The following is a 25,746-nucleotide window of genomic DNA, read 5'->3' on the forward strand; positions in this document are numbered from 1 at the left end:
CTTGAGATGAATGTTCATACCACAATTGAACAGACATGCTTTGGATTTTTGTATCAGTTTCAGAGATGAATTAGTTAGTTTATAAATATCATTATCACAGTTTTAAGATTCATCATAACAACTACAAAAAGTTCACATACAAGATTTCTTGTCAAAATCAAGAATTGCCCCTAAAATTTCTGGTAGAAAGAAATGAGAAAGCTTTTTGATTCTGCTGCCAAACTGATACAACCCTGTTTCAGCCTCAGGGAACTGCTCCAAGACCCTACGAAGGAACAGCAAACTCACGAGAGAAGAATGAGTCTGCCACCGATCCTTCAATCGGTCAGGAGGAGGATGCCTCTACTAAGAAATCGACATTCGACGAACAATCGAAAGAGAAAACTGTGACTCTGAAGAAGCCCGACAAGATACTTCCTTGCCCCCGGTGCAAAAGCATGGACACCAAGTTCTGCTACTACAACAACTACAATGTGAACCAGCCCAGGCACTTCTGCAGGGACTGCCAAAGGTACTGGACTGCAGGAGGCACCATGAGGAACGTCCCCGTAGGAGCTGGTCGACGCAAGAACAAGAACCCGTGCCACTACCGGCACATTTCGATACCCGAATCTGCTCTCCGATTCGATGATCCCTCAGCTCGTTACCCATGTCTAACCACCAATGGCACTGTGCTCGCCTTTGGCTCTGACACTCCTCTATGCAACTCAACTTCCATGATCAGCTCAAAGATGGAAGAGACATCCAGAGTCGCACTGAACGAGAAGGTCCACCAGAGTGTTCAAGAGGCAAGCACTCAAATTCCACGTTTCAACGGATCTGCCTGGCCATTTCCATGGAACACACCACTTCCTTTTTGTGCGCCAAACGTACCGATTCCGGTCTACCCCGCCGCAGCTTACTGGAGCTGCGCGGTGGCGCCCGGGACATGGAACACTCCACGGCTGTCTGAGACGGGCAAGCGTGTTCGAGATGGAGAAGACGGATGCAGGCAGATCGATCCTGCCAAAACATTCAGGATCGATGACCCTGAAGCAGCAGCAAAGAGCTCTCTATGGACGATGGTCAGCGAGAACAGCACAGTCAACGGAGGAGGGCTCCTCAAGGCCTTCCTACCCAAGGACAACATCAAGAACCATGCACCGGAGGCACCGTCCCTGCTGCATGCCAACCCTGCAGCACTTGCTCGATCTCTGCACTTCCAGGAGAGCTCTTAGACTAAACCACGCAATCTTCAACTGAAAGCAGAAGCTGAATTTTGCATCAGGAGGAATCTGGCAACAACATGCCTCACCTTAATGGTTTGACTAGTGTGCTACATGGTGCATAGCTAGTAAGAAGTGAGTCCTTTTGAACATAAATAACTTTGAGAAATCGAATGAAAAGAATGATTAAATTAATCTACCACTTCCGTTGGATTCTGTTCAAACACGTTTTGTGAGTCGAAGGGTGCTAAAAGTGTGGAAGAATTTCAGGGCCAAACGAACCAATGAGAATGCGTTGCTCAGATGTGCTTGTAATACGAGGCACAACTGAGAAGGGAGTGAGATTGGTTGAGATAAAGAAGTTGTACTGTGGCAATCATCTTCACTTTCTCAAAAGGCCACAACCAGTCAATAATTTGAGATTAAAGGGATATTTTAAATAAAAAAATTATAAAAAAGTGTGCTGTTTTAATATTTTGTTAAAATGAGACACATTTTTAATAATAATAATGATAATAAAGGGTGCTTTTTGATTTTTTTCTGCCATCAAATTATTGGACCATACTTTTAAAGAACTAGGAATTAATTAACACTGTTAGTTCCACTATCTCATCTGTAATTTTTCATGCCTCCGCTTCTTTTGACTTTTGTGTTGCACCCCTTTGTCATCCACTAATTAGAAGCTTCATATGTGATTGAAGCACTGAAGGTCTGAAAGCACGTACATACACTTTTGACAAAGCAGGAGTGTTCTTTCCCATCAAAGACAACGAAAAAAGCACCAACTATGGCTGCTTAAACAATTATTTTAAAATGAAGCCATGATATTAAGAGAACAACTATGATCATCTTTGATATCAATAGCCAACAAAAGGTGCCTTGATCAACTAGTTGTGACCTATGTTATCATACTGACAATTCCATTAATTTATCGAGTGTGCTCAATAAACAGGGTGAGCGAACCCAGACAGAATGAACAAAGACAAGCCATTGAAACTTCGGATTCAGCTTTTTTTTTTTTTTTTCCTCCTTTTGCAGAGTTCCTCAAGGGTAATGCTACAATAAATTTTTTGTCCTTTCCAACAATAATATGCATTATTTGTCTCTTCTCTCTGTTTGATTTGTCCCTTTGATACCTACTCACCCTACAGAAGGAACAAGAAGACGACGGGACTGAAAGCCTGCACAGGACAAATCCATAAGACAGATTTGTAAGCTGTGCTGCTTCTGAAATGATGCTCAAGTTGTTAGTCTCTGATAGAGACTGGAGCATGTGAAGTAGCTCACGACAAGCATGGAAAACGGCAAAGGCAGAAACAAAACGATTTCCCTTTTATTTTCCTGCAACTTTCCATATTTTATCAACGAAGATGATCAAGTTCATACTGTTTCCCCAACGCAATGAGACCCATTAACTTAAAGAGCACAAATTATGTAATTCTCTCATCTTTCAAGTGTCTCCTACTCCAAGAAAATCTATGAACGGAGGTGATGCATTAGTCTCAAAGCAGCTGCTCTCTCCATTTTCTGTGACTGATGACGACTCGGTGCATGAAACATAGCCTCTAATGGTGGCTGCTCCAATCCTTCTCTGAACACCAAATTGTCTGAGCCTCCTTTTCCTGTAACCATCGGCCTGCTGCTCTCTCCACTTCCTCGCCATGAGCACATGCCAGTGGTTCTTGACCATGTTGTCGGTCCGGCCGGGGAAGAGGCCGGCGATCATAGACCATTTGTTGCCGTACATTTGCTGAGCAGCCAGTAGCTTCTCGTCCTCTTTCTCGCTGAATGCCGATCGGTCGATGCTCGGATTGAGCTGATTGAACCATCTCAACCTGCAGCTCTTCCCTTAATTGAACACGAAATGTGATTCAATGACATGGCAGAATAAGATTCATGTAGCCTATAAAGTTTGTATTGTGTAGCTTAAACTTAACTTACCTGACCTTCCTTGCATCTCTGCAGCTATAAGATTCCAATTCTGAGGGCCATGGATTGCCACCAGTTCTCTTAGCCTGCAGTCTTCCTGAAGCCTCCAATGACCTCTACTAGCACAAAACTTGGCCTCATGGCTACACTTATCTGACCTGCTACTGGAAACAGGACTCATCTGACAACACTGCACAAGGATTTAATTGCTTGTGTAAAATGAGACTCCACACATCTTTGAAAAAGATTGTGCATGCAATCTCTCAAGGAAAAGGTCTTTGGTCATCAGATAAAGCCTTTAGTATCTATTTATGCATACAAATGCCATCCTTTTTTTTTGAAGCCATGCATGGCCCATTCAACAGTGTGCATGACATTAACTTGACAAAGCCTTCACGACCCATGTTCTTCTTCTGCTTTATGAACCTCAGGCACTCTTTTTCAGTCAGCCAACTTGAGTTGTCCTGACACTTAGTTTTCCCTTTATTGGTCCAAAACTTAACAGTGAACTAAGCAATGAATGGAGTACTTTTCAATGTGCATGGAAAGAAACATTGCAACAAGCCGAAGGAAAAACAAAATTTGCAAGCTTATATATATTGTAGCATATGGACCCATTCAGTTGCAAATTACTGTAAAATCCATGAAGAACCTGGATGAGATGTCACTGATGAACATATTTGAGCTATGCCAATAGTGATTCTCACAGCATAAAACATGATTAATTATCGAGAGTTTGGAAGCTCGTGAAGTACTATTGAACAGAATGGACGCACTGGTTTTGTGGTTTCTACACAGTATAGAACTCATGCAAAAGCTCCCTTCACTCAAGAGCTAGTGAAGGTCTTCTTCATCTAACATGTGTCATGTTTGAATGTTGAAGCAGACCCCCTTCATCTGAAAATGTGTCATATGTGAACCTTAAGGCACTAAAAGGTAGCATCTACTACAACTAAAAAGTAGCATTGTCTAATAGAAACAATAAATAATGGAACCTATCATAACAAAATAATAACACCGATAATTAAAGGATAGAACTTAGTTTAACTATAGAGTAGCACCTAATATACTTAAATGTTAGCACCTACCTGCGGGGGAAGATGATACCATTCAAGGCTTTGCCGCCGTTTCTCTTCGAAGATGATTTGCATCTTTAATACCAAACACACCGAGCCCATGCCTAGCCACACAACAGCAAGCTCTTCCTTGATTTTCATTGGCAATCCTCTTTAAAAAAAAACATATTGATGTATTCTGTCGTTATGGTTTTGAGAGCTGCTGACAAGTCTTCTCCTTTTTGTCGATTCATTGTGTTATTCATAGTGAAGCCTTTCAAAACCAGCCTGCTCTGTGTTGATTCTGTCCTTTAACAGCAACCAATTGAAGATCCTGACTTTTTTGGAGCTGGTGAGGACCATATGTCTGAGTAACTTGAGCTGATTGTACCAGTGATTAACCGAACAAGTTATCCAGATTATCGTATTGATTCCACATTCATTCTGCTGTAATTATATCACTCCTGTCTTGGTTTTGATACTTCAGCAATCCACAATATTTCAATCCACAATAGCTGCCTACTATGTAAATGGTGGATTGCCATGGATTGAACTGGTTCATCCAAACTGGTTGCACCTCAGTTATGAGTAAGATACAAGAGTGGCTTTTCTTTGAAATCACAAAAGGCTTTGTTCGAACATCTAACTAGAATCTTCTCGTCAACGACCCTGTTCCTCTATAATCATATAGAAAATGATATATCTCATAATTCAAAACTATAACAGATCAAAAATGCTCAACGACTTGCCGTCCCAAGCATTCAGTTGAACTATTAAATAAGAAAGACTGGACCATTATCACGTCCTATTTGTTTTAATTGTCTTCAACCACCATATCAACAACCAATTTGCTCTGTTGAAAACTATGCAATCCCAAACCATTCAAGTCCATTAACACTTACATAAGCATGGTTAACATCGGCCAACGAGGGAACTCTTTCTTCAGAGTGCCCTCACATAGAGTCAAACGACAAAAACAAAAGCAAAGTAAACCTCATACATATAGGCAGTTGTGGACAGTTTCATCACCACTGCCATATGCTCATACAGAGAAGCAGTTCCCTTACCTTCTTCTCTCCAAGAGTAGTAACTAATCTTGACTCTGACACAAGGTCTAGTCAGTTCAATACAATTACTGTTTAAGGGACAAAGTAAAATAAGCCCTTCTCAACTTAATGTTGATCCATCACTCGTATATATATATACTATAAATACTGCTCTGTAGAATCTTAAAACTTCAGCGGAACTGTCCGCCACTGAAGGTTTGGCCGAAGGACCAGGATGGAGGAGCCACATTGTAAGAGAGCACAGATCTGCCATCACTTGTGGTGACCTTGAAGGAGAGGGCTTGGCCATTAAGGAAGGTGTTGCTCTGCCAATTCTGGCCCCAGTTCCTCGACATTGGTTGCCACCCCGTCCTCGACCCTTTGATCATGACAGCATGAACATCCCCGGCTCCTCCCACGTTGGTGATCAAAACCAAGTTGAAGTAGGAGTGGCCGTTGATGGCGAACCTAATGCCACCCCTCTTCCTGCAGGGTACCCTGCGAAAACACAATAAGCAAATAATTACTGAATCTATCGTGAACTTTTTAAAAGTAAATTTACAAAGCCTCTAAGAAGTTGAGGACCTCGTCACCCACCTGCGATACGCAACGGGCACAATCCCAGCTCTGTACTGAGCAATGCGGAGGAAGACTGGCTGAGAGAGATCGAAGTGTTGGCGAGGGGGGTTGCACCACCCCCCTGCATCGTTTGGCAGAGCGCTGTTCGGAGGGCAGAAGTTGGTGGCAGTGACAACGATGGATCCCCGCAAGCAGTTCCTGCGATCATTGACGCACGCCAACTCGTAGCAAGCCCCGCAGCTAAGGCCGTTGTTGAAGAGGGCTGTGCTGAGGGCTGCGGTGTTGGTGCCGTAGCCTTGGCTGTACAAGTTGCCATACCCACAAGCTCCTCCTGCAACGCAAAGTCTGAATTATGATTGATTTCTTTGGAAATAGGCAGAACTAACTACTTGTAAGAAGGAAAGCATACCCATAGTCCCTGAAGCATCACTTCCTCCATAGAATGTGGCATGAGCTGTCATCCATCCTCCTCCGTAGCTATGCACAGCTGGGAGCAGTGAGACTAGGAAAACGAAAACAATTCCAAGAGAACTCATTCTCGGAACAATGTGCTTGAAGGAGGAGCAATGGGTTGAGAGGAAATGGAGGCAGTCGGAGCGGCTCAAATAGGTGTTTGAACTGGTGGGGTTCCTTTGTTTTAACCCTACTTAATGGTGCTTTTGGCTGCAACTTAGGACACCATGGAGGCCTATCAGCAGACACGGCAAATCATGAGGGAGCAAACTATTTTGCCAACAAGTTAAAGCATAGACAGAGTGACTGAGCTGAGTAAAATACACAAAATCTAACCCAAAAGTCAAGAAACTCTTGATATTTAAGAACAAAATATCCGTGTTAGAGAGTTCAATTCAACTAAAATTGTCTAGACACTCAAATGGAGAATTGAAATACCGGCTTGAGTCTCGTTTGTCCTTAATTTCACATATCCTATTCTTTTAACAGAAGACACCAAAAGGGCATGGCCAAAAGAGAGGAGCATATGAGGGGCTCATTGTAAGGGTAGCGACAATGGTGGCACCCGGCACCATCATGGGCGAAGAGGTCGACGTCAAGGTGGACCAAGAGGATCATATGGCCATGGCTTATGGCTAGGATGAAGAACATGGGTAAGTTTTTACGTTGACATTGTACTGTACGTTAGCAGTTCGGTCTTTCTCTTTTGCCAATGTCTGAGTGCAATTTACAAATCATATGCACAAACTACAACAGAAGGGGAGTAAGAAATCTTAGGCAAGTAAAGTGAAGGTCAGTAGTCTGAATCAAAAAAAGTAAAGAAAAAGCTCGACCAAATGTCTGGTGAAGCTTTAATCATTCTTTTAACCGCCGGCCGATAACAAACACAGTTAGCTTTTTGAACTTTTCTGGCACTTTTATCACAAAGTTTCTCATGGATGATGATCTGAGCATATTCTACATTATAATTCGATTTGCACGCTTGATTTCTGGGTCCCTTCCTTTTCAGCGAGCTACTCCCACTGAGGCAAAAAGCTCAACTAAGCAACTACAATCTATCATCAGATGCTTAACACGAACCAAATCATTGCCAGTAATCAGCTAGCATTAACAAGCTCCACTCTCTACTATGGCATCAGGGTTACATCTACTCATGTCAAATCCCTGTAAAGAATCTTACATGTTCTAACGACAAATGCACAAGACCAGTCCTTGTCAATCTTCTGGAATGCATGATGATGACAGAACAAAAAATTATACAGTTTATGTATATATATATATACAGAGAAAAATAAGATCCGAAGGTTGCATTGTCGGTGCAAGAGAGAAATATCAAGCAGATCTCGCTACGTGTTTGTGCACAATTATTCAACTCTGGATTGCAACTAGATTGCACTTTGAAAACTGTCAGACTGGTGGTTCCTTTAATGGACGTAATCTAAGCTTAATTGCCCTTCTTTGAAGAAGTTTTAATGGTAACTGTGTGCAATAAGTGCAATCTGTATATCTATGTCAGTAGTACACATTGTGAAGTAACTTGCATTTAATTGTCCTCCTAGCTATATTTTTGTCAATTAGGCATTTAAGCATTGAAATGAATACAAATATTAGCTGGTCATGTACTTGTGGATATCAATTGTATTCGAACAATAAATTTGCTACGAGTGAGATGATATTTGTATGGTTAAAATCATTAGCATTTAAGGTTTATCAGCTAATGTTGTGCTTCTTCTGCATATAAATTAAAAGAAAAAAAATCTTTTTTAACACAACATTTTTTTTCTTCATCTTGATTTCAACAACTAAATTCAATACATGAAAAGATCACCTTTAACAATTCAAAAATTAAAGAATGTAGAGAATCTTCCAAGATTTTGGAATTTGATTAGAATAATAAGAATAAGTTAGAGCAATCTGATGTATTCTAACTTGCTCATGAGTTGGCTTTTGCCCTAATGTTAGAGAGGATGAGAAAACGCGCATTGAAATAGAACAAAAGTTGTTCTCTTTATGTGTAGCTAGTGGATGTCTAAAGTGATAATGCTATCTACTTTAATTTATCACTTGAAGGAATTTCAATTCAATCATATATTACGAGCCTATGACCAAAGCATTAAGTAAATTATAAACATAAATAAAATTTAAAATTAAAATGATGAAAACATAAAAGACATTTTTCAATTTTGCTCAATAAAAAGATAATATGTTAAAAATTTCATTATAGCACATGTAGTGATTAAATTAATTATTATTGATAACTTATTGATGGTTATAATCCGAGTGCATATTAGTTTAATATATAAAGATATAATCCTACGAAAAGTTACAAATTTATCATAGTCTGGAAAGAAATCTAAAGCATCACTCTAAGGAGATTGATGATGGAGATCAATGGAGGAAACCAACAGTCTCAATTCCCCTGCCTACTAACCTTTGTCGTCTTTCCAAAGTCAAGAATTCAAAAAGCGAGTATCATGATTCAGTGCAGTTTCTAGCGATGTACATAGAAAACCAACCTCTATAGGTTGAGAATTGGGTTGGGGTAGTGTTCATGTCTGAGACTGAGACTCCATCAATGTGGCAAGCCCAGCGATGCAAGGAACATTAATTATATCGAAGAACGCCATCAATGTTCAACAACACTGAGCTGTTTAGCACTCAAAGAGCCTCGAAAGTCAAGCCAGTCATGTGATCCTCGTCACCTCCTTTGATCTTCAAGCAAGAAATTCGTTAATCAAACAAGTAGTCAAATCTTAATCATCAAGCAGCTGACGATGCCCCATGCACGCCCTGTTACTTTCCATCCAGCCTAGAAGAAATTAATTAGGAAACGTTCGGAAAGGGTATGAACAATTTGACGGCTCAGTGTCGCAAGTCAATCCAAGGACAAGCGCGTTTGTTATCCATCGGAATGTGTGGTTCAGCGTTAGATTCGTCCGTCCACATGCTGCTACAGCTTCAAAAATCTGCGAAATCCAGTCGATCGCTTCTTGACAGATTTCTGCAGAGGGAACAAAACAGTACTGTACGAATTAATGCTTGTTAGAGGAGTAAAATTAAGCTCTGGTCCGAGTCATGAATGCGAAAGGATGGCATCGACAGGAAGTTCGATACAGCTCATGCAGTGCCACTCAGGATTCAGCAGTGCCTGAGAACTTCTAAAGAAGCATGCCGCTCGGTCGATGAGCGAAGCAAAGCGAGAACCTTCATGTCTTCTGCCCTACTGCACTTGAAGGGCACACCAGTTCTGTAGCTTGGCCCAGGTCTATTAAAGGGTGGGTTCAATGGTAAACGGTTATTGGGTTAGAGGGTTTAGATCCATTAAAGAATTTAAACTTATTAGGTCGTGCAGTTTGGGCTTTGCATTGGGCCTTTAGTCGGGGTCAGATGGTTTGGTTTATCAAAGTAGTTTAAGCCCATTCCAGATATTGATAATTCAATTTTTTTAAAAAAAATAATTCTCAAGAAATTAAATTGGAAATCCTAAAACAGTGTGTAAGAAGTTGATTCTAAAATTTTCAAGAATAGTTGCAAATTAATTTGCAGATCTCAGGTGATTAAATCATTTATTTTCAAAATTAATCAATAAAATTTAAACGAATTATTAAAAAAGAAAAATAGTTCCTCAACAGCCCAATTCTCGTAGATAGGCATTTGGGCCTCGGCCTTTTCAGGAAATTAATCGACACGCTCAACCGGCCGGTCCATCCAGCTTTGTAATTTCCCATTAAAAAAAAAAATTCTCGACCATTTGTTTAATTTTTTTTATCGATCCGATAATTTTCCATGTGGACTTTGGAGTCGATAACGTTACGCGTTTGAGGCTGAGAATTACGAGTGCATCTTCTTCTCCTCCTCAAAAATAAAATAAAATAAAATAAAGTAAAAAACACACACACACAAAAAAAAAAAACTTGGCGTGTTTGTTTATTTATTCCCTTCCCGTTTCAGTTTGAACGGGCGTTGAATCGCAGAACCACCGGCGCAAGGTAGGAAAAATGATCGCCGCCGCCTCTTCGGCCTCGGTGGCCATCGCCGTCCCTCACGGAGGACGCCTCCGCAAGCTCGTCCTCGCGCCGCCGCTCAGCAGCCTATCCGTCAGGTCCCACCTACCATCTCTTCTTCTCCACCCCCCTTTTTTTTCTTGGTTTCTTCCGCCCAAAGATTGCTTCTAGTTCTCCCTGATGGCGTTTGCAGTTCCATTCCGAAAGAAATGATCCGGGATTCGTTGCTTTACTATCTTTGGTTACTTGCATTCTGTGGGTTTAACAAATCTAGTTGGAACGATCGTTGCATCTTTTCCATCTTAATTTATCCCTCTTTGTTCCTTTTTGTAGCTCTCATAAGATCGAACCTTCTTTTGTGAAATCCGCTAATAGATGTTAATCTGATGCATCTGGGTGGGTGGCTGCTTCGGTTCCCTTCTTCTTATGTCGTATCTGTCAAATTTTCAGGAGGAAGTCCCAAACTGCTATCAGAGCATCTGCGCGAGTTGATAAATATTCAAAGACTGACATAATAGTTTCTCCGTCTATTCTATCTGCTAACTTTTCTAAGCTGGGCGAGCAGGTTAGCTCCTATTCCTGATCTCTGAGAAAGATTAATTTTGCCTAGTTGATTGCTACATTTGTTATTTTGTTGCTTTCATAAGTATGCAATCCGCTCGTAATATTATGCTTCTTAATTTTCCTAATAGTAGCTCTCTATTACAACTGATGAAGACTTTTCTGTTCTCGTATTTCTTTTACTCGATCAAATAGATAATGAAGCTGTGATATTGTATGCTAAGACCTATGATTCAATTAGCTCAGCTTCGTAGATTTTCTTTTCTAGAATACATTAGTAGATTTGAGGACAAATGATAGGAGTAAGACTATCTTTGGGTACTTGATCATCAGATGCTCAATTGACCATTTTTTGCTTCTAAAAATTGATCAAAAAGCATAAGGAAAACTTAGTTTATCTTTTTCAATCCACATTAGAATTAGCTTTTTTCTTGCAAAGTTTGAAACAAAAACAAATGTAACCAATATTTATCTCCCCTTTAACTTAATCTATTTTCCCTGTCCAATTGATATCTTGTGAGCATGTTACCAAACTACTATAGAAAATGCAGTAACATTTTTCCTGGTGGACTTCAGAACATGCTAATTAACTGATAAGTTTTTTCATGCATATCTATTTACTTGGAACTATGGGGGTGGTCCGATAGATGGGCTTTCTTACATAAAGTGCTGCTCTTTGGTTACATTCTTTTTTTTTCTTTGGAAAATTATTTTCTGAATTAGTTAGATTTAGACAATAATAATATTGTGTTCTCAAAGATTCTTGCTTGATAAGGGAGTTGTAATTAGTTTCAAACATACAGGTTAAGGCTGTTGAAGTGGCAGGATGCGATTGGATTCATGTAGATGTGATGGATGGGCGTTTTGTGCCAAATATTACCATAGGACCTCTGGTTGTTGATGCACTGCGCCCAGTGACAGATCTTCCGTTGGATGTGCACTTGGTATTTGCCTCCTCTGCTGCAATTTTTGATAAGCTTCAGATTCAAAGTTATAATCGTCACCTATTTGTAAATTTTATATTTGAAAATTGGTCACCATTGTATTCTGTTTCCGTTTTAGTTATTTAAAAACCTTTTCATTACTGTGATTTCCAAATTTTAGATGATTGTGGAACCTGAACAACGAGTTCCAGATTTTATCAAGGCTGGTGCAGACATTGTGAGTGTTCATTGTGAACAAGCATCTACAATTCACTTGCACCGGACAGTCAATCAGGTAATCAGTAGATTGGTCTATCTCCTAATTACATTGGAATGTCATGAAACATCAATACTTTGATAGTCCATTTATTGGATACTTGTAATCTAATTGATTTTTCCTCTAAAAGTAGCTGTTATTTCTATCAACTGTTTAGGCTTGCCTAAATAATGTTTCAAATTTCAACTCATCTTTGGAACTCAAGACAAGAGCAATTGTCAATGTGGCCTACCTCATACAGCACTTTGAGTGTTTCTTTTTTCAAAAAAAATTCAACCTCTAAAAGGTGATCCTAATCATGGATCATCAAATTTTATTCTTTCCTTATATCCCATCTTGCTGTTATTATTATCTCACAGCTCAGTCTGGTGTCATGAATACTATTGATGAAATTTTTTGAAAGACACTTATGTATATAAGACTTGATTTCAGGTAAAAAGTCTAGGAGCAAAAGCTGGAGTTGTGCTGAACCCTGCAACCCCATTAACTGCTATAGACTATGTCCTAGATGGTGAGACTTTTTCTTACTATATATTTTCATGATTCTTCAAGATAACTTTGTAAAATATTACTGAATTGATCCTACTGGTTACTTAGTTTGTTGGATAATTGAGTGCTAACTTTGAGTCTAGTGTTGTTTTATTTGCTTAGGTTAGTTCAAGAACAATATTCAGTTTCGAACTATGATCGCTGTGAATACATGAGCAGAATATTTGATTACTAACTATTTTGATAGCTTGTCTGCGAAGTTCATGTGATTTTTTACTCCTAATTTTTTTTTCTGCAGTTAGAAGGTTTCAGGTTTCATCTATAGCCATTATTCTTAAGATATCTTGATTATGTTGACAGTAAATGAGCATTTCACCTTTTTGCTTGGACAGTGGTTGATCTGGTCTTGATTATGTCTGTAAATCCTGGCTTTGGTGGGCAGAGTTTTATTGAAAGTCAGGTGAAGAAAATTTCTGAGTTAAGGAGGTTATGTGCTGAAAAGGTGAAGATCAACAAATTTATTTCTTCATAATCAACTTTTATGGCCAAAGAATTGTGCGTTTCATAGTTGTAACCTTGGTAAACAGGGGGTGAACCCGTGGATTGAAATAGATGGTGGAGTTGGTCCTAACAATGCATACAAGGTATTTTTCAAGTTTCAAGTCTTTGTTTTCTTCCTAAATCTTACCATACCAGGATACTTTTTTAGTAGTGGCTGTGATAGAAAATTCATGTTATTAATTTTTTTTATATATATAATTCTGATTTTGGGATTTTTGTGAGGTTTCTAGAAGCATTTTGAATGGTATGATATTATTTTGAATGGTTTTTACTATCTTGTTAGTCGACTCTACCTAGTGGGATAAGACTTGATTATTGTTGTTGGTTTTTACTATCTTGTTAGTCAACTCTACCTAGTGGGATAAGACTTGATTATTGTTGTTGGTTTTTACTATCTTGTCCTAGATTTAAGGCATACAATATTAGATAATTCACACATAGCCTAACAATACTGAAGCTTATGTCCACATCAAAGAGTGAACCTGAGGAAATCACTAGTGAAGAAAATTTATTACAATTTTCTTTTATCCTGATGAACCAAGAACTATGAAAAACATAATTACTACTTTCTTTCATCCTGGTGAACCTAAATCTATGAAAATTGTGAGCCACCTTTTCTCTCTGTGTTGAGAGAGATTACAATGCCTAATCCAGCCTGTTTCAGTTTCACAGATCTAGTAAATCATATTTCGATTGTTCAATGAATGCAGGTGATTGAAGCTGGTGCTAATGCAATAGTTGCAGGATCAGCAGTTTTTGGTGCTAAAGATTATGCAGAAGGCATGGACGTCACTTTATTTTCAGAACCTGATATTTGTTGTGTTCTTTAAAAGATATTATAACACTAACTATATGTTTTAAAGGACAGGGAAAAAACTTATTTACAAAAGCACAGTTGCATTGGATTTGTTTTTTTTTATAATGATGTTTTTGATCTTGCAGCAATAAGAGGCATAAAGACTAGCAAAAGGCCCACGCCAGTTGCGGTTTAGCGTTCATTGGTGCTATTCTTGAAGCTCACCGCACTGAGGTAACACAGTGATAGTCAAGAAGTTTTATCTCACTGAACCATATAAATTGGCATTTCCATATAACTTTTCATATTTGTGCAAAAGTTAAGTTTATTTATGATTTCAAACATTTCAAACTTTACTTTCTAATCTCCATTCAATTACCTGGTATTAAAGAACCTGTTCTTCGATACAAGTTGATCATTTCCTTTCTAGTTATTGTTGGTACAGATAACTTGTTCTGCTTTGGCAGCTAAAGGAAAATAAAAGACATGGAGCGCTAGGCAACCAGGCTTCAATTCGGTTATATGCCTCAATTATTCGCTGATGTTCAATGTTTATGGTTCGTGAAATGTAGCATTTACAGGGATCTATCTAGAAGGTTGTTGCAATATTGTTTCCTGACAAATTGTATTAGAGTTGGCTTGATGCTTAAACAGAGCATGTCACACTTACTTTATTACTTATTTGTTGTAAATTTTGATTATAATAAAGAAGTGGAGAAAGATACTGAGTATCAAAAAGATAATTTTAATTCGCTCTCAACATGCTCATGTTTGTTTGGGCCATTATATTGCGACCTTAGTTATCAAACTCAGACCAAACAATGATTCTGATGATAGATGGTTTTTCTTTCATGAGATACAACACTCTTTATCAACAATATTTTTGCAGCTCTAACTCAATTCCCACTAAGTAGTAATCCAATATCGGATGGCTTAGATATTATGAAATTAGAGATGATATTTGACTTGTTGGAATTGAATTAGTTTGTTTATGTTCTATGAGGTGAACATGTCTGATAAAATGGTTTGCAATTCAAGTTCTCCAAATAGAACTTATCTGGATCAGTGTACTTTTTTCTGTGTTATACAAAATATTTTACTTGGCTTGGTTCTGTCTTTCATACATTTAATGAAGCAAAAGAGCAGTAAGCAAATAAAAACATTTATTAACTGATTTTCCTAGCTTTTAAGCCGAATCAAATATACAAGATAGGTTGCAACGATAATAGGTTGTCAGCAAATACGCTAAATTGAATTTGGAATGGACTTAAAAATTTGAAACGCAACAGTGTTTTTGTTATTTAATTACTTAAAATTTGAAAGTGAAGAGTTTGAATGCTACAAACACAGTATATGATAACCATGGTTCAAAAAGCAAAATTGATTATTAGAAAAATTTGAACTCAAGAACCTTATAAAAGAGATTATACACAATTGTAGTTGTTTAATTATCTCATTATTTGCCTCATTACCTAGACAGGATTTTCATTGATTTTTTTAACCACCAAAATGATGAGTAAAGATATAAAGAATTAATCTACTGGGTGAAGATGTTCCAGGAGTGATCTGGGGCAAGGTTGTCCTTGATCCTTTCGAGCCTCTTGAGAATATCAAGAAACGAGGGCCTCTTATTAATTTCAGCAGCCCAACAATGCTCTGTCAATCTGCAAAAGTCAGACAACAAATAAAGGATATCATTTCCTGCTTTAAGAAACACTTGCTTAGCATGGTAAACTAATTGAGCCTGAACAAACTGGTGACCGGCATATAAATGGTTCTAATTTCTGCTGATGAATAAATTAAATATTAATATATAATCCAAATTTAAACCATGCAAGTGTTCAGCAAAAATAGATAGCAGAAAAATAAAAGCGACTGGAATTGCACAGTTGAATTTGCACTACAATTTTATTTCTTACTCTCTCAGTTCTGGAGTATATCCTTTAGCACGAATCTTTGGACGGTTGCCTTCTGCGACAATCTTGGCAGCTTCATATGGTTCATGGCTTAAAAATGGTGCCTCACCTTCAAGCATCTAAGCAGACAACATAAAGAATGTTGAAAGATTGACTAATCGCTGCTCATTGAAAACTGAATGGTTAGTTAAAGAACACTTACCTCGTACAATATCATAGCAAAAGAGAAAACATCAACTTTCTTATCATATTTGCGATGTTTGAATACTTCAGGAGCCATATACCGGTCTGGATCTCAAAATAGAGAACTGAAAATCAGACACTGTTAAAAACATTATTCTGGATTTCAGAAATTTATCAACTCACAGCTTCCAGTTTCTCCTGTCATTTTGTATACATCGTGTGCATTTTGGGTACTGAGGAGCTTGCTGAGTCCAAAATCTCCAACTTTCAAATGATCCGCATTTGCATTGACCAAAAGAACATTTCTGAAAGTGGCTTACTTGATTAAGTACTACAGATCTATACTAAGAATGTATACAAATGCAAATTGAATTCACCTTGGTTTTAGATCTCTATGTATTATCACATTTGGTTCGTTATGAAGATATGCCATGCCCCTGTTTCACAATAACCACAGTCATCGTCAACAACTACCACACGCAATGTAGAGAGATGATGTATACAGAACATGGTATATGTCATTGAATTGCCAGGAAGTGTCTCATAACGGCATCATTAGGGCTATTACCACCCATAAACTGGGACATTCACATATCACTTTTCATATCTAGTTTCTTGACCAATCTTGTACGATAACTATAATTGGGAATGTTAATTGTTAATACAAAATTCTTTTTACTCATAAGTAGGTTTATGGTTGCTTATCTTTTTGCTATACATCATGTTAACATCTAATTAGGTTATTCAAATGGAGCATCTATGACTCAATAAGCAAGATGCGAAGGTTTAGAACCGACCCAATTGATACCAAAAGCAAAGCAAATTGCCAAAAAAAGGTACTATCACATCTTTTTGTTCAGAAAGATTGTCTACCTTCCTGACAGTTACCATCCAAATAGTAACTTCTCCTTACAATTAACAATTAAAACTGGAACCATACATGTAAAGATGTAAATGGTTATAATGAAATACATAGATACCTGGCAATATCCAGTGCAAAGTTGACAGCTACTTGTGGACTAAGTGAATTCTTTTCCTTGAGATACTGATGAAGATCACCCTGATAGAAGATGTTTGTAAACATTATCGAGTTAATTTCCCTTTTTAAAAACAGAAAAATATATAATTCTTATACCCCTCTTAAATACTCAGTGACTAGCATTAAGGGCTTTTTGTCGGTTACAGCTCCAAGGAATTGGACGACGTTCGGATGCCTCAGTTTTACCAGTACATTAACCTCGTGGCGGAAGTCTTGGCTGAATAGTAACATGATAGCTCATTAGGTGTCATCGTTCGTTGTTTACAATGGATCATTCAATGTTCTCTAGTAAACAATTATTCAGATTGTTGTAAGATGAGGTGACGTACTAATTGTTACATAGAATATGAAGGCAGTAATGAGAGTTCTGCAGAAAGCATCAATAGGAACATATGAACTGAGTAAATTTATTTCTTATCTATGCCAAAATTGGATTTTGCACTAAAAGGCTCTTTTACTAAAATTTTAAAATAATAGTTGTAAAATTTCCAAAAGATAAAAGAAGAGGAAAGTTGACAAAGTAGGGTCTTACATAACCAATCTGTCATCTGATAAAGATGGAAGAATTCGTTTGATAGCAACCGGTGTTCCACGCCAATAAGCTTTTATAATTTCACCAAATGAACCCTACAGTTGCAAACTACATCACTAAAGAGGAAAGTAGTCAAGAAATAGGAGAACAAATGCTCAGTCAACTAGAGACTGCGAGACTAATTGATATTGAAGATAACAGTTGGTGTGCCAGAACAACAACTAACATAATTGTGAGAGAAGACAAAGGTAACATAAATCCATATTGAGATGTTTGGCAAATGGAATCAACAAAAAAAATGAATCCCTTCTTTTAGCTATTATAACTAAGCAAGTACATGCATGTAGTACAAGCAACAATGATAAATTGACAGTACACCAGCAAGAACTTTTTTTCATGATATTTAAATAAAATAAAATTAGTCTACAACTTTCTCAGAATATAAAAATGCTCATAGGTTTCCATTTTAAATACATGTTTTTCCTACCATACAAAAATAAACCTCTATGCAAACATCATTTTCTTGGTCGTCAGCAATCTCCAACATCCCATGTTCAATTTTTCTTGAATCTTACAAATCACAGTCTTCCTTGGAGGCATCCAAGAATTACATCTAGCATTTTACATATCAAGGATGAAAGGCCAACCTTTGCATCTCCAATAGCCCAAGATCAAATCAGATCTTAGAATCATCCTTTACCACCGTTACTACAGATTTTATTTGAGAAAAAGGCAGAAACAGCATGGTAAATGATCTGCAAAGTTTCATAATGATTTTTCCAAATCCAGTTATTTAATTGTACAAGAAAACCAGAAGCACTGGACATTGGTAGATATCAGAAGTAGTCTACAAGAGTAAAAATGAACATTCAACCTTATACAGACTAAAGTTTTCAGAAACCAAAAAAATAGTTCAATTCAATTCTCAAACTTCCTATGTTCATGTAGAGATGTCATACTTGAAGATTTTTCATGACTGAAATTTTCAAATCTACAAGTTTATTTGAAATAATGTTAAACTTAATTATTAAAAATGATGCTTTGTATTCACTATTCATCATGTGATTGATGCACACATGAAGTCTGCTAAAATCTAGTAGCAGACCTTTCCAATGATTGTTGCAACAGAAAAATCCAGCTCAGATGGGTCAATTTCCCAGTCACACTTGCTAGGAAGAGGGGGTGGCACTGGCTTTGGTTCAAAATGGCTTCCATTTTGTCCCTGCAAGGTGAACAGAGATTATTAAAGTTAGAGGTAGCCAACAAAAGAACAAGCGATCCAGGTGATTCTAAAGTAGGCACTACAACAATGACCTCATAAAAGTTTGACATGTCATAACTCAATATGCATTATACAAAATAGGATAGAACAAACATTTATAAGTTTAATATACTAAACGTGGTATGGAAAATCTTAAATCTCATGTAGTAGTAAATAGTAATACACATTGCCTTTGCAATCAGCATTTGGCAGCAGTAGCTGCCATGCTAATTAAAGAATAAAGGTTGAAATAGAGATAGCATGAACAGAAGAGTAAACAAAGAGAAGGGAATATACCAGTTATGTTCTTCCCAGGTGTTGTTCTTCATATTTATGACCAAGAGAAGGCGGAGTAGAAAAGAACAGGAATAGGGAACTAAGATATACGAATAAGTACTAGTAGTGACAAAGGCTCTATTTGAATCATTCATTTAACCAGCTGCACTAAGGTAGGGTAGGCTCCTAGTGCCTGAAGGAATCGACGACTCTGAACTCAAACTGTATTTGCCAGTTTGGCAGATGAATCAATATAAGCAATCTCAACACTTCTAACTGGGCATATCCACATTGTTCCTATCTGTACATATGAATATGGAATTTTGACCAGGAAGCATGATCTGCTACGTCATACTGAAGCTTAACAATGAAACCAAGCCATGTATTCACAAACCCTTCCTAGATCCCACCAGTTCTTCCTCAGAATAAAGAAAAGAGAAAACAAATGTTTATTAAATTTAAAATTTCTTAAAGAGGTCAAATTCCTAAAACTCCTATAATAAAGCAAGTAGAATGATAAATTTGATGAATCAGGTAGCAAGGAATATGAGGTTTACAAATCTTCTCTAAAAGAACTCTTTATTCCTGTAAGTGACCACTTAAACAAAACTATTTAGAGACAATTGCATATGTAAAAAATGAAGCATGTCAATAGTGATAATTTTTTTTAAAAAAAATCTCATTAGCAGATTAATAAATACAAGTTAAATAAAAAAACTTCTAGGTGTAACTTTTTTTGCCAAGAAGAAATCTTAATGATTCTTCACTATTAAAGCCTTAATAGACATGGTTAACTGATATCATGTGGAAAGAGAATCAGCAAATCTTTTTTGTGTCCACATACAACAGAAAAATGACATAGGAGATAGATGGCAGAAAACAGAAGGAATTTAGGAAACTGACTGATGCCATATTACCACAAAAATAACGACATCTTAATTATCTTTGAAGGGAGAATAAGTGATAGGAGTATTGAAGCACATGCAGTATGGCAAACTATTGCAAAGTTCAATCATTTGAAATTTATAGCTTCGCTGGAGATTTTACAAGGACAAATTTCTCAAACATAAGAACTTGAGTTTGAAAAGTAAAGGCAAACATTGTTTTTTCAAGCATCAAGTTCAGGTTATTGTTAAAATTCCATGCACACAATCCTGAAGATAAGCATAACTGCAAAATAATTATAAGTGCCAGGGGAGACGAAACTTTGCATTCCACAAACTCATGTAATGGATGAAAATGTTACTCAGATAAATTGTTAGTGTTTATACCTAGTAGTACAAGAATGCAAATGTTAGTCAGCACAGAAACTTACAAAAGACAAGCCACCATTTGAACTTAGCAGCTGAACCATGCTATGCTTCTTAGCGCCTTCTGCATCAGCTAGTGGCTGTCAAGAACCATAACAGTGAGGACAAGTCCACCATAGTTGAGCTCTTTCATGTATGATAAAAGTAATTTATTCTACTTTTTAATCATAGCAACAACATCGTCAGATATCTCAAATAAAACACAATATTTGCTCTTTAAAACTAGTAATATCACTGCTCAGTCAATTGTTGCAGAAAACTGATTAAGACTGCGCTTTTGAACATTCAATCGGTAAATATACGATACTAATATGGGTTAGAGTTGTTTAATATATTGTTAAGTAAATTAAATTGTATCAATCTTGGGTGAAAACAAAAGGGGTGCCCCAAACTTACAAAATCATTAAAGGGGCACCAGTTTTTGAGTTTTCATTGAGACAGCACCCCCATTCCCAAATTACCACTTGTCCTCTTGCTATCCCTGCTGGCATAAACACCTGCATCCCCCATCAGTTGGGCCCATCCTCTGTCTCAGCTTCACCCTCGTCACCTCCCTCATTGTCTCCATTGGTGTATACGCCCACATTCACCACTTGGCAACCCCCCTCTACCGCATTGGCTTCACCATCACCCCCTCCTTCATCATTCTCCATAGCAGCCATGATCTCACATGCACAACAGTCCCGACCTTAGTGCACAACAACCTCTACCACTGACACAAACTTTGAGAACATGTGGTTGGTGTCAACACATGATGGCATGTCAATGCTCCTGAGCATCTACTGCGACAAGACAAGTATCAGCAAGCTGGTCCAGTTGGGTTGTGCATTCTGTGTGGAGCATCAACAGCACGGAGAGAAGTGGGCTTCATCCTGAAGCTAGTGGGGACAAGCGACAACAAAGGTAATTTAAGAACAAGGGCATCTTTTTGAAAAATCAAAAAGGGAGCCCTTTGATATTCTATAAATTTGGGGTGCCCCTTTGATTTTTGTTCATCGATCTTTTAATAAGTTTTCAGTTTTGTTTCGTATTATGAAAGATTTTAGTAATAGTTGTTTAGAATGTTAGTAATATTTTTACTTGATTGAGTTGTAACTAGGGAAGAGGTTTGAGGTGTAAAAGTTGGACTATATAATGTCAGTTTTGCCTGGCATGTGTATAATTTAAGTCAGGAACCTTGACCAAACATCGATCGTGTCTCCCTAGCCTAGCCACTGCTATCCATCTGACTAACATCTCCACAAAGAGTGCCCAGAACAACATGTGGGTACTGGTTATGTCTGTGAAACGTACCAACTCTTAGCTAAGATAATTATTTTCATATACCAATAAAAGTGGGAAAAACTACATTGGGCTCCATATGAAGCGAACAACCCATTTTTGAAAGGTGAATACACATAAGTGAGTTTACTCCTGCCAGTCTAGGATTTCTGTCATAAATCATAATCCTGTGCGCAGACAGATCATGTAGGACAAGTGAATGCACAAAAGTGTGTTTACTCCAGCTAATCTGCATTTTATGTTCTAATCCTATGAGTTTATTATCTTTAAAACTAGAGTTTCTTGCTTTACCTCCTGAAAGTCGCTCTAATATCATATACTACGATGCCACTACAAAACAATCAGTAGTTCTAAATTGACGATTTTAACTACAAATTTTGTAAGCTGAACTGAGTGGACTGAACAGATGATATCTTATAATTGTCTAATACTATTCTATTTTCTGTTTATATATTTTTTGTTTTGACAAAAAATTTCACAGTTGATTCAGATCTGATTTTCAAACCAATCTGATCAATTATCATGTTTTCCACAACCCAAATTCATTGAAGTCACTAAATCTAGGATAGGCAAGAAAAATAGCATGAGTCTGATATAGAGATATTCAAGGTCACATTTGATGACTGTTGTGATTATGAATTCTAACATTTTGAGTTTTCTAGTTAATAGATTTCTAATAGCCAAAGGCCTTCAGCATTAAAGTTGAACTGAATTTGCTAGTTTGACTTGTAATCGACCCAAACCCGTTTCTAAAATTTTAAAGGTCAAACCCAGCCAAGAACAAGTTAAATGGCCAAATAGAATCTATCAATCTCAGGTCAGCATAATTGTTTCACCATGATTATTGTCATTTTTTTGGCTTTTCATCAATCTTATTCAAAGTGGTGAATTGATTTAAAAGTTGGTAAGGAAGGTTAACGATAAATTTCATACATATTTCAGATTTTATAAGCTTCTCGCAACAACTAGTAATATATCAGTTGTACCCACTTTCAACTCCTGCTTTGTTAAAATTCCCTTGACTTAACATGAGAGTCAGCATTGGTGAGGGTCCAATTTATCTAACCTATATTTTATCCTTGCAAGATATAGAATAAGTACAGGCCAGAATATTATGTAAAAAAGTATGAAGCCCTATGTTTCTCCTTGAGTCAATTCTAGAACAAAAAATATATGCTATCATAATCATTACAGTCCTCAATTCAGTGGATACAAACATAAAAACAAGGAAGCAAAATTTCCAAGAAACTAAAAGGTAGGTCTGCGTCTAATGATGTTGCCTAGATAAACAAAAATAACCATAATCACAAGCCAATCTCAAAGTCTCTCCCGAGGACCCCAAACAAAAAAAAAAACTCTCTCCCGAGTTATGAATGGTACTTTTTATAATAAACCATGTAAGGTTACCATGCTTGTTTCCGCAATCTCCTCAGCATTATATCACATTCAATTTTCTAATTATTTACTTTATTTTCAGTTTTGTGTCCATTTGATGTGGTAGAGGAATTAATAGTTCAACCCCCTAATTAACTACATGTCTACATCCACAATACTCGAACGCCGTCCCTCAAAAAGGATCACACAAAATACTCTCGGAGTACGAAATCCAACGAGAAGACGAGATACGGGAAGTAGGCATATTCCGCCTCACCGTGTTCTTCCACCGATCTTGGGAATTGACGTCGGCGCCAAACTCGATGAGGCACTTGGCTATGTCGACCCAACCGTGGAGCGCCGCGACGTGGAGAGGGGTCCGTTTGTCGTAGTCGTGGGCATTGACGAGGTCAGGGTCCTCCTCGAGGAGCTTACGCACGGCGGCGGCGTCGTTTTGGTGGGTGTGCCAGAGGATGAGCGACGTCCGGCTGACCCGCGCCTTCTCCTTCTCCTTCTGCTTGCCCGCAGCGGACGAGGAAGCCGCTGACGAGTCGTGTGCCTCGCCGGCGCGCCTGTTACCGTCGGTGTGGCCTCCGTTCATGGGCTCGGGAAGAAGAGGGCCCTCCGTCGCCGTCCAGATCTGCCTTGACTCGGTTACTGTCGCTAATTTAGACAAAAAAAACCAAACTTGGCCTACTCCGATTTGGCCGGTGAGTGGACACCGCACCGAGTTATTCTCATGTATACCGGACCGCAAATTAAGAAATGAATTAATTGCTAAACAAAATTAAGGATCGCAAATCGACAATTAATGGCCACGTCACCTTTCTTTTTTATTTTTCCAATTTTATTATTCTGGAGACACAGTGGCAAATGGGTTGGCAACACGGGACCCACTCACTGGGGCCCGCCCGGCACCGTCGAGCATGGCAGGAGCTTAGGTTGTTATTTCAGGCAGGACGCCGCGCATTTCAATTTTCCTTCTTCTTCTGCTACTCTGTTTCTTGCCTCTTGTGTTCTTGTTGAAAGCGTGCACTCGATCACTCAAATGATGTCTTCTCCTAATTTACTACTTTTCTTGCTCTTTGCAACAGTGAAGGAGCGTCTTTGCTTGCTCTTTTTCCTATAAATGCTGCTTTTCTAAAGATCAACGTAAATTAGAACTTATTCCTGTCCTTTGACCATCCGATATGGGAACAAAGTTAGAAGTGAGAACAGGCAACAGATTAGCTTTTGACGAAAGGAAAAAAATTTGATAAACGTGTGAGAAAACTCGTATGAAAAATCGATCGGCTTGAATCCATTTAACGTGAGCAGAAAACTCAAAGCTTCTTCATCGTTTCTCACTGTCATTCTCACCACTTGACAATTTAATTTCAAGTATCAAGGATGTCTGGGACAGAGCAACCCATGACCGGCGGCGGGAGTGAGTGCTGTCTTTGGCGACTACCAACGGGTTCATTGTCGCGGCGACGATACTTCTCTTAATCTTATTCATCTTCTCTTTCATCCTCTGCCTCCGCGCCAAGCGCCGCTGGGGCGGCCACCCGGTCGCCGCCGCCGCCGCCGCCGCCGCCGCCGCCGCCGCCGAAGATCCCCTTCCGCAGCCGTCCGGCCTCGACGCTGACTCCCTGAAGGCGCTACCTTGGACGGTGCTCCACCCCGACGACTTCGCTGGCGGCGCGGAGCACTGTGCCGTCTGCCTCAGCGAGTTCTCGCCGGGGCAGGAGGCGCGGGTGTTGCCCAACTGCCGCCACTCCTTCCACGTAGAGTGCATTGACGGGTGGCTCGTCGCCCACACCACCTGTCCACTCTGCCGGACTCAGGCGGCGCCCAAAGCTTCCGTCTTGCCACCTGAATCGCTGCTGCCGAACCCCTCCATTCCGAGTGCACCGCAGGCAGCCGGTCCGAGCTCTTCCTTCCCGTCGTCGGACATAGCGGCGGAGGCGCTGACGTCGCTCCGAAGGCTGATTCTGAGGCCCGGAAGCCGATCCCTCGACGGTCCCATTGACTGCGATGTGGAGCAAGGATGCGTTCTTCCCAAATCGACGCCGCCAAGGTAACGGAACGATGCAAAGTCAATATTTAATAGCTTTAGGTCTCGAAAAGTATACTCTGTTTGTCTGCAAGTGCAGTAGAAGTACACTATATATTATTTATAATTTCATACGTGGAATACAACCAAAAAAAAAACATCTAACTTTATTTTGGTGTTTCCTTGATGATTAAAATAATATATCCAGTGGTTTACTTGTCCTACTTGATCACAGCTATTTAATTATTAGATATTTGACAAATCCCACATTTACTTTAAATTATTTTAGTCCATCAAAATCGCTTAATCGAATTATTTAACTAATCTTTTTATAAAATGAAAAGGTAAGAGAAATATATTCTTTTAACAATGTTGATTTTATTTTTGTTCTTTCTTTTTTATTTAGAGTAAATAGTTAAATTGAGGGTATATTTTAAAATGTTCATAAAATTAAGCAAGTGGGCACTTTTAAAAAATTTTAAAAGCGTATGAACTCGTTAAAAACAATGGTGGACCTTCGAAAAAAGTGAACAGCAGTTTCCACTGGAAGACTACATATCTACTCGTCGTGGCCGTGGGACGTCGCCATCAGTCATAAGAATACAAATTTACGTTCAAATCTTATTCAACTTATAACATATAAAGTGGACATATACATGAA

General features: G+C 38.5%; 5 protein-coding genes across 5 annotated transcripts; 2 read left to right on the forward strand and 3 right to left on the reverse strand.

Annotated features, from left to right (window-relative positions):
- The first annotated feature begins 335 nt into the window (after positions 1–335).
- LOC141841193 (cyclic dof factor 1-like) lies at positions 336–1,271 on the forward strand. Its single transcript, XM_074729325.1, has one exon. It carries the CDS (start codon positions 438–440, stop codon positions 1,215–1,217), a length of 780 nt encoding a protein of 259 aa, XP_074585426.1. The 5' UTR covers positions 336–437; the 3' UTR covers positions 1,218–1,271.
- Positions 1,272–2,541: 1,270 nt separating this feature from the next.
- LOC141837074 (transcription factor MYB105-like) lies at positions 2,542–3,315 on the reverse strand. The gene is made up of 2 exons (XM_074724543.1): positions 3,147–3,315; positions 2,542–3,053 (listed from the first exon to the last, which is right to left on the reverse strand). Exons 1-2 carry the CDS (start codon positions 3,313–3,315, stop codon positions 2,656–2,658), a joined length of 567 nt encoding a protein of 188 aa, XP_074580644.1. The 3' UTR covers positions 2,542–2,655.
- Positions 3,316–5,066: 1,751 nt separating this feature from the next.
- Positions 5,067–6,441, reverse strand: LOC141837937 (expansin-A10-like). Its single transcript, XM_074725304.1, has 3 exons — positions 6,224–6,441; positions 5,833–6,145; positions 5,067–5,733 (listed from the first exon to the last, which is right to left on the reverse strand). Exons 1-3 carry the CDS (start codon positions 6,348–6,350, stop codon positions 5,427–5,429), a joined length of 747 nt encoding a protein of 248 aa, XP_074581405.1. The 5' UTR covers positions 6,351–6,441; the 3' UTR covers positions 5,067–5,426.
- A 3,760-nt stretch (positions 6,442–10,201) lies between these two features.
- Positions 10,202–14,621, forward strand: LOC141841573 (ribulose-phosphate 3-epimerase, chloroplastic). The gene is made up of 10 exons (XM_074729748.1): positions 10,202–10,369; positions 10,722–10,836; positions 11,636–11,776; positions 11,937–12,050; positions 12,465–12,543; positions 12,914–13,023; positions 13,109–13,165; positions 13,793–13,862; positions 14,025–14,112; positions 14,346–14,621. Exons 1-9 carry the CDS (start codon positions 10,266–10,268, stop codon positions 14,072–14,074), a joined length of 840 nt encoding a protein of 279 aa, XP_074585849.1. The 5' UTR covers positions 10,202–10,265; the 3' UTR covers positions 14,075–14,112; positions 14,346–14,621.
- Positions 14,622–15,282: 661 nt separating this feature from the next.
- On the reverse strand, positions 15,283–23,735 carry LOC141841574 (serine/threonine-protein kinase VIK-like). The gene is made up of 11 exons (XM_074729749.1): positions 23,328–23,735; positions 20,401–20,475; positions 18,654–18,770; positions 17,549–17,643; positions 17,113–17,233; positions 16,958–17,037; positions 16,355–16,414; positions 16,161–16,282; positions 15,997–16,082; positions 15,798–15,913; positions 15,283–15,542 (listed from the first exon to the last, which is right to left on the reverse strand). The coding sequence occupies exons 1-11, from the start codon at positions 23,649–23,651 to the stop codon at positions 15,416–15,418; spliced, it is 1,323 nt and encodes a 440-aa protein (XP_074585850.1). The 5' UTR covers positions 23,652–23,735; the 3' UTR covers positions 15,283–15,415.
- Between the last annotated feature and the right edge of the window lie 2,011 nt (positions 23,736–25,746).

This window comes from Curcuma longa, chromosome 11 (assembly GCF_044706935.1).
Source record: "Curcuma longa cultivar G26 ecotype Majalengka, Jawa Barat chromosome 11, ITB_CL_G26_1.1, whole genome shotgun sequence".
Lineage (NCBI taxonomy): Eukaryota > Viridiplantae > Streptophyta > Magnoliopsida > Zingiberales > Zingiberaceae > Curcuma > Curcuma longa.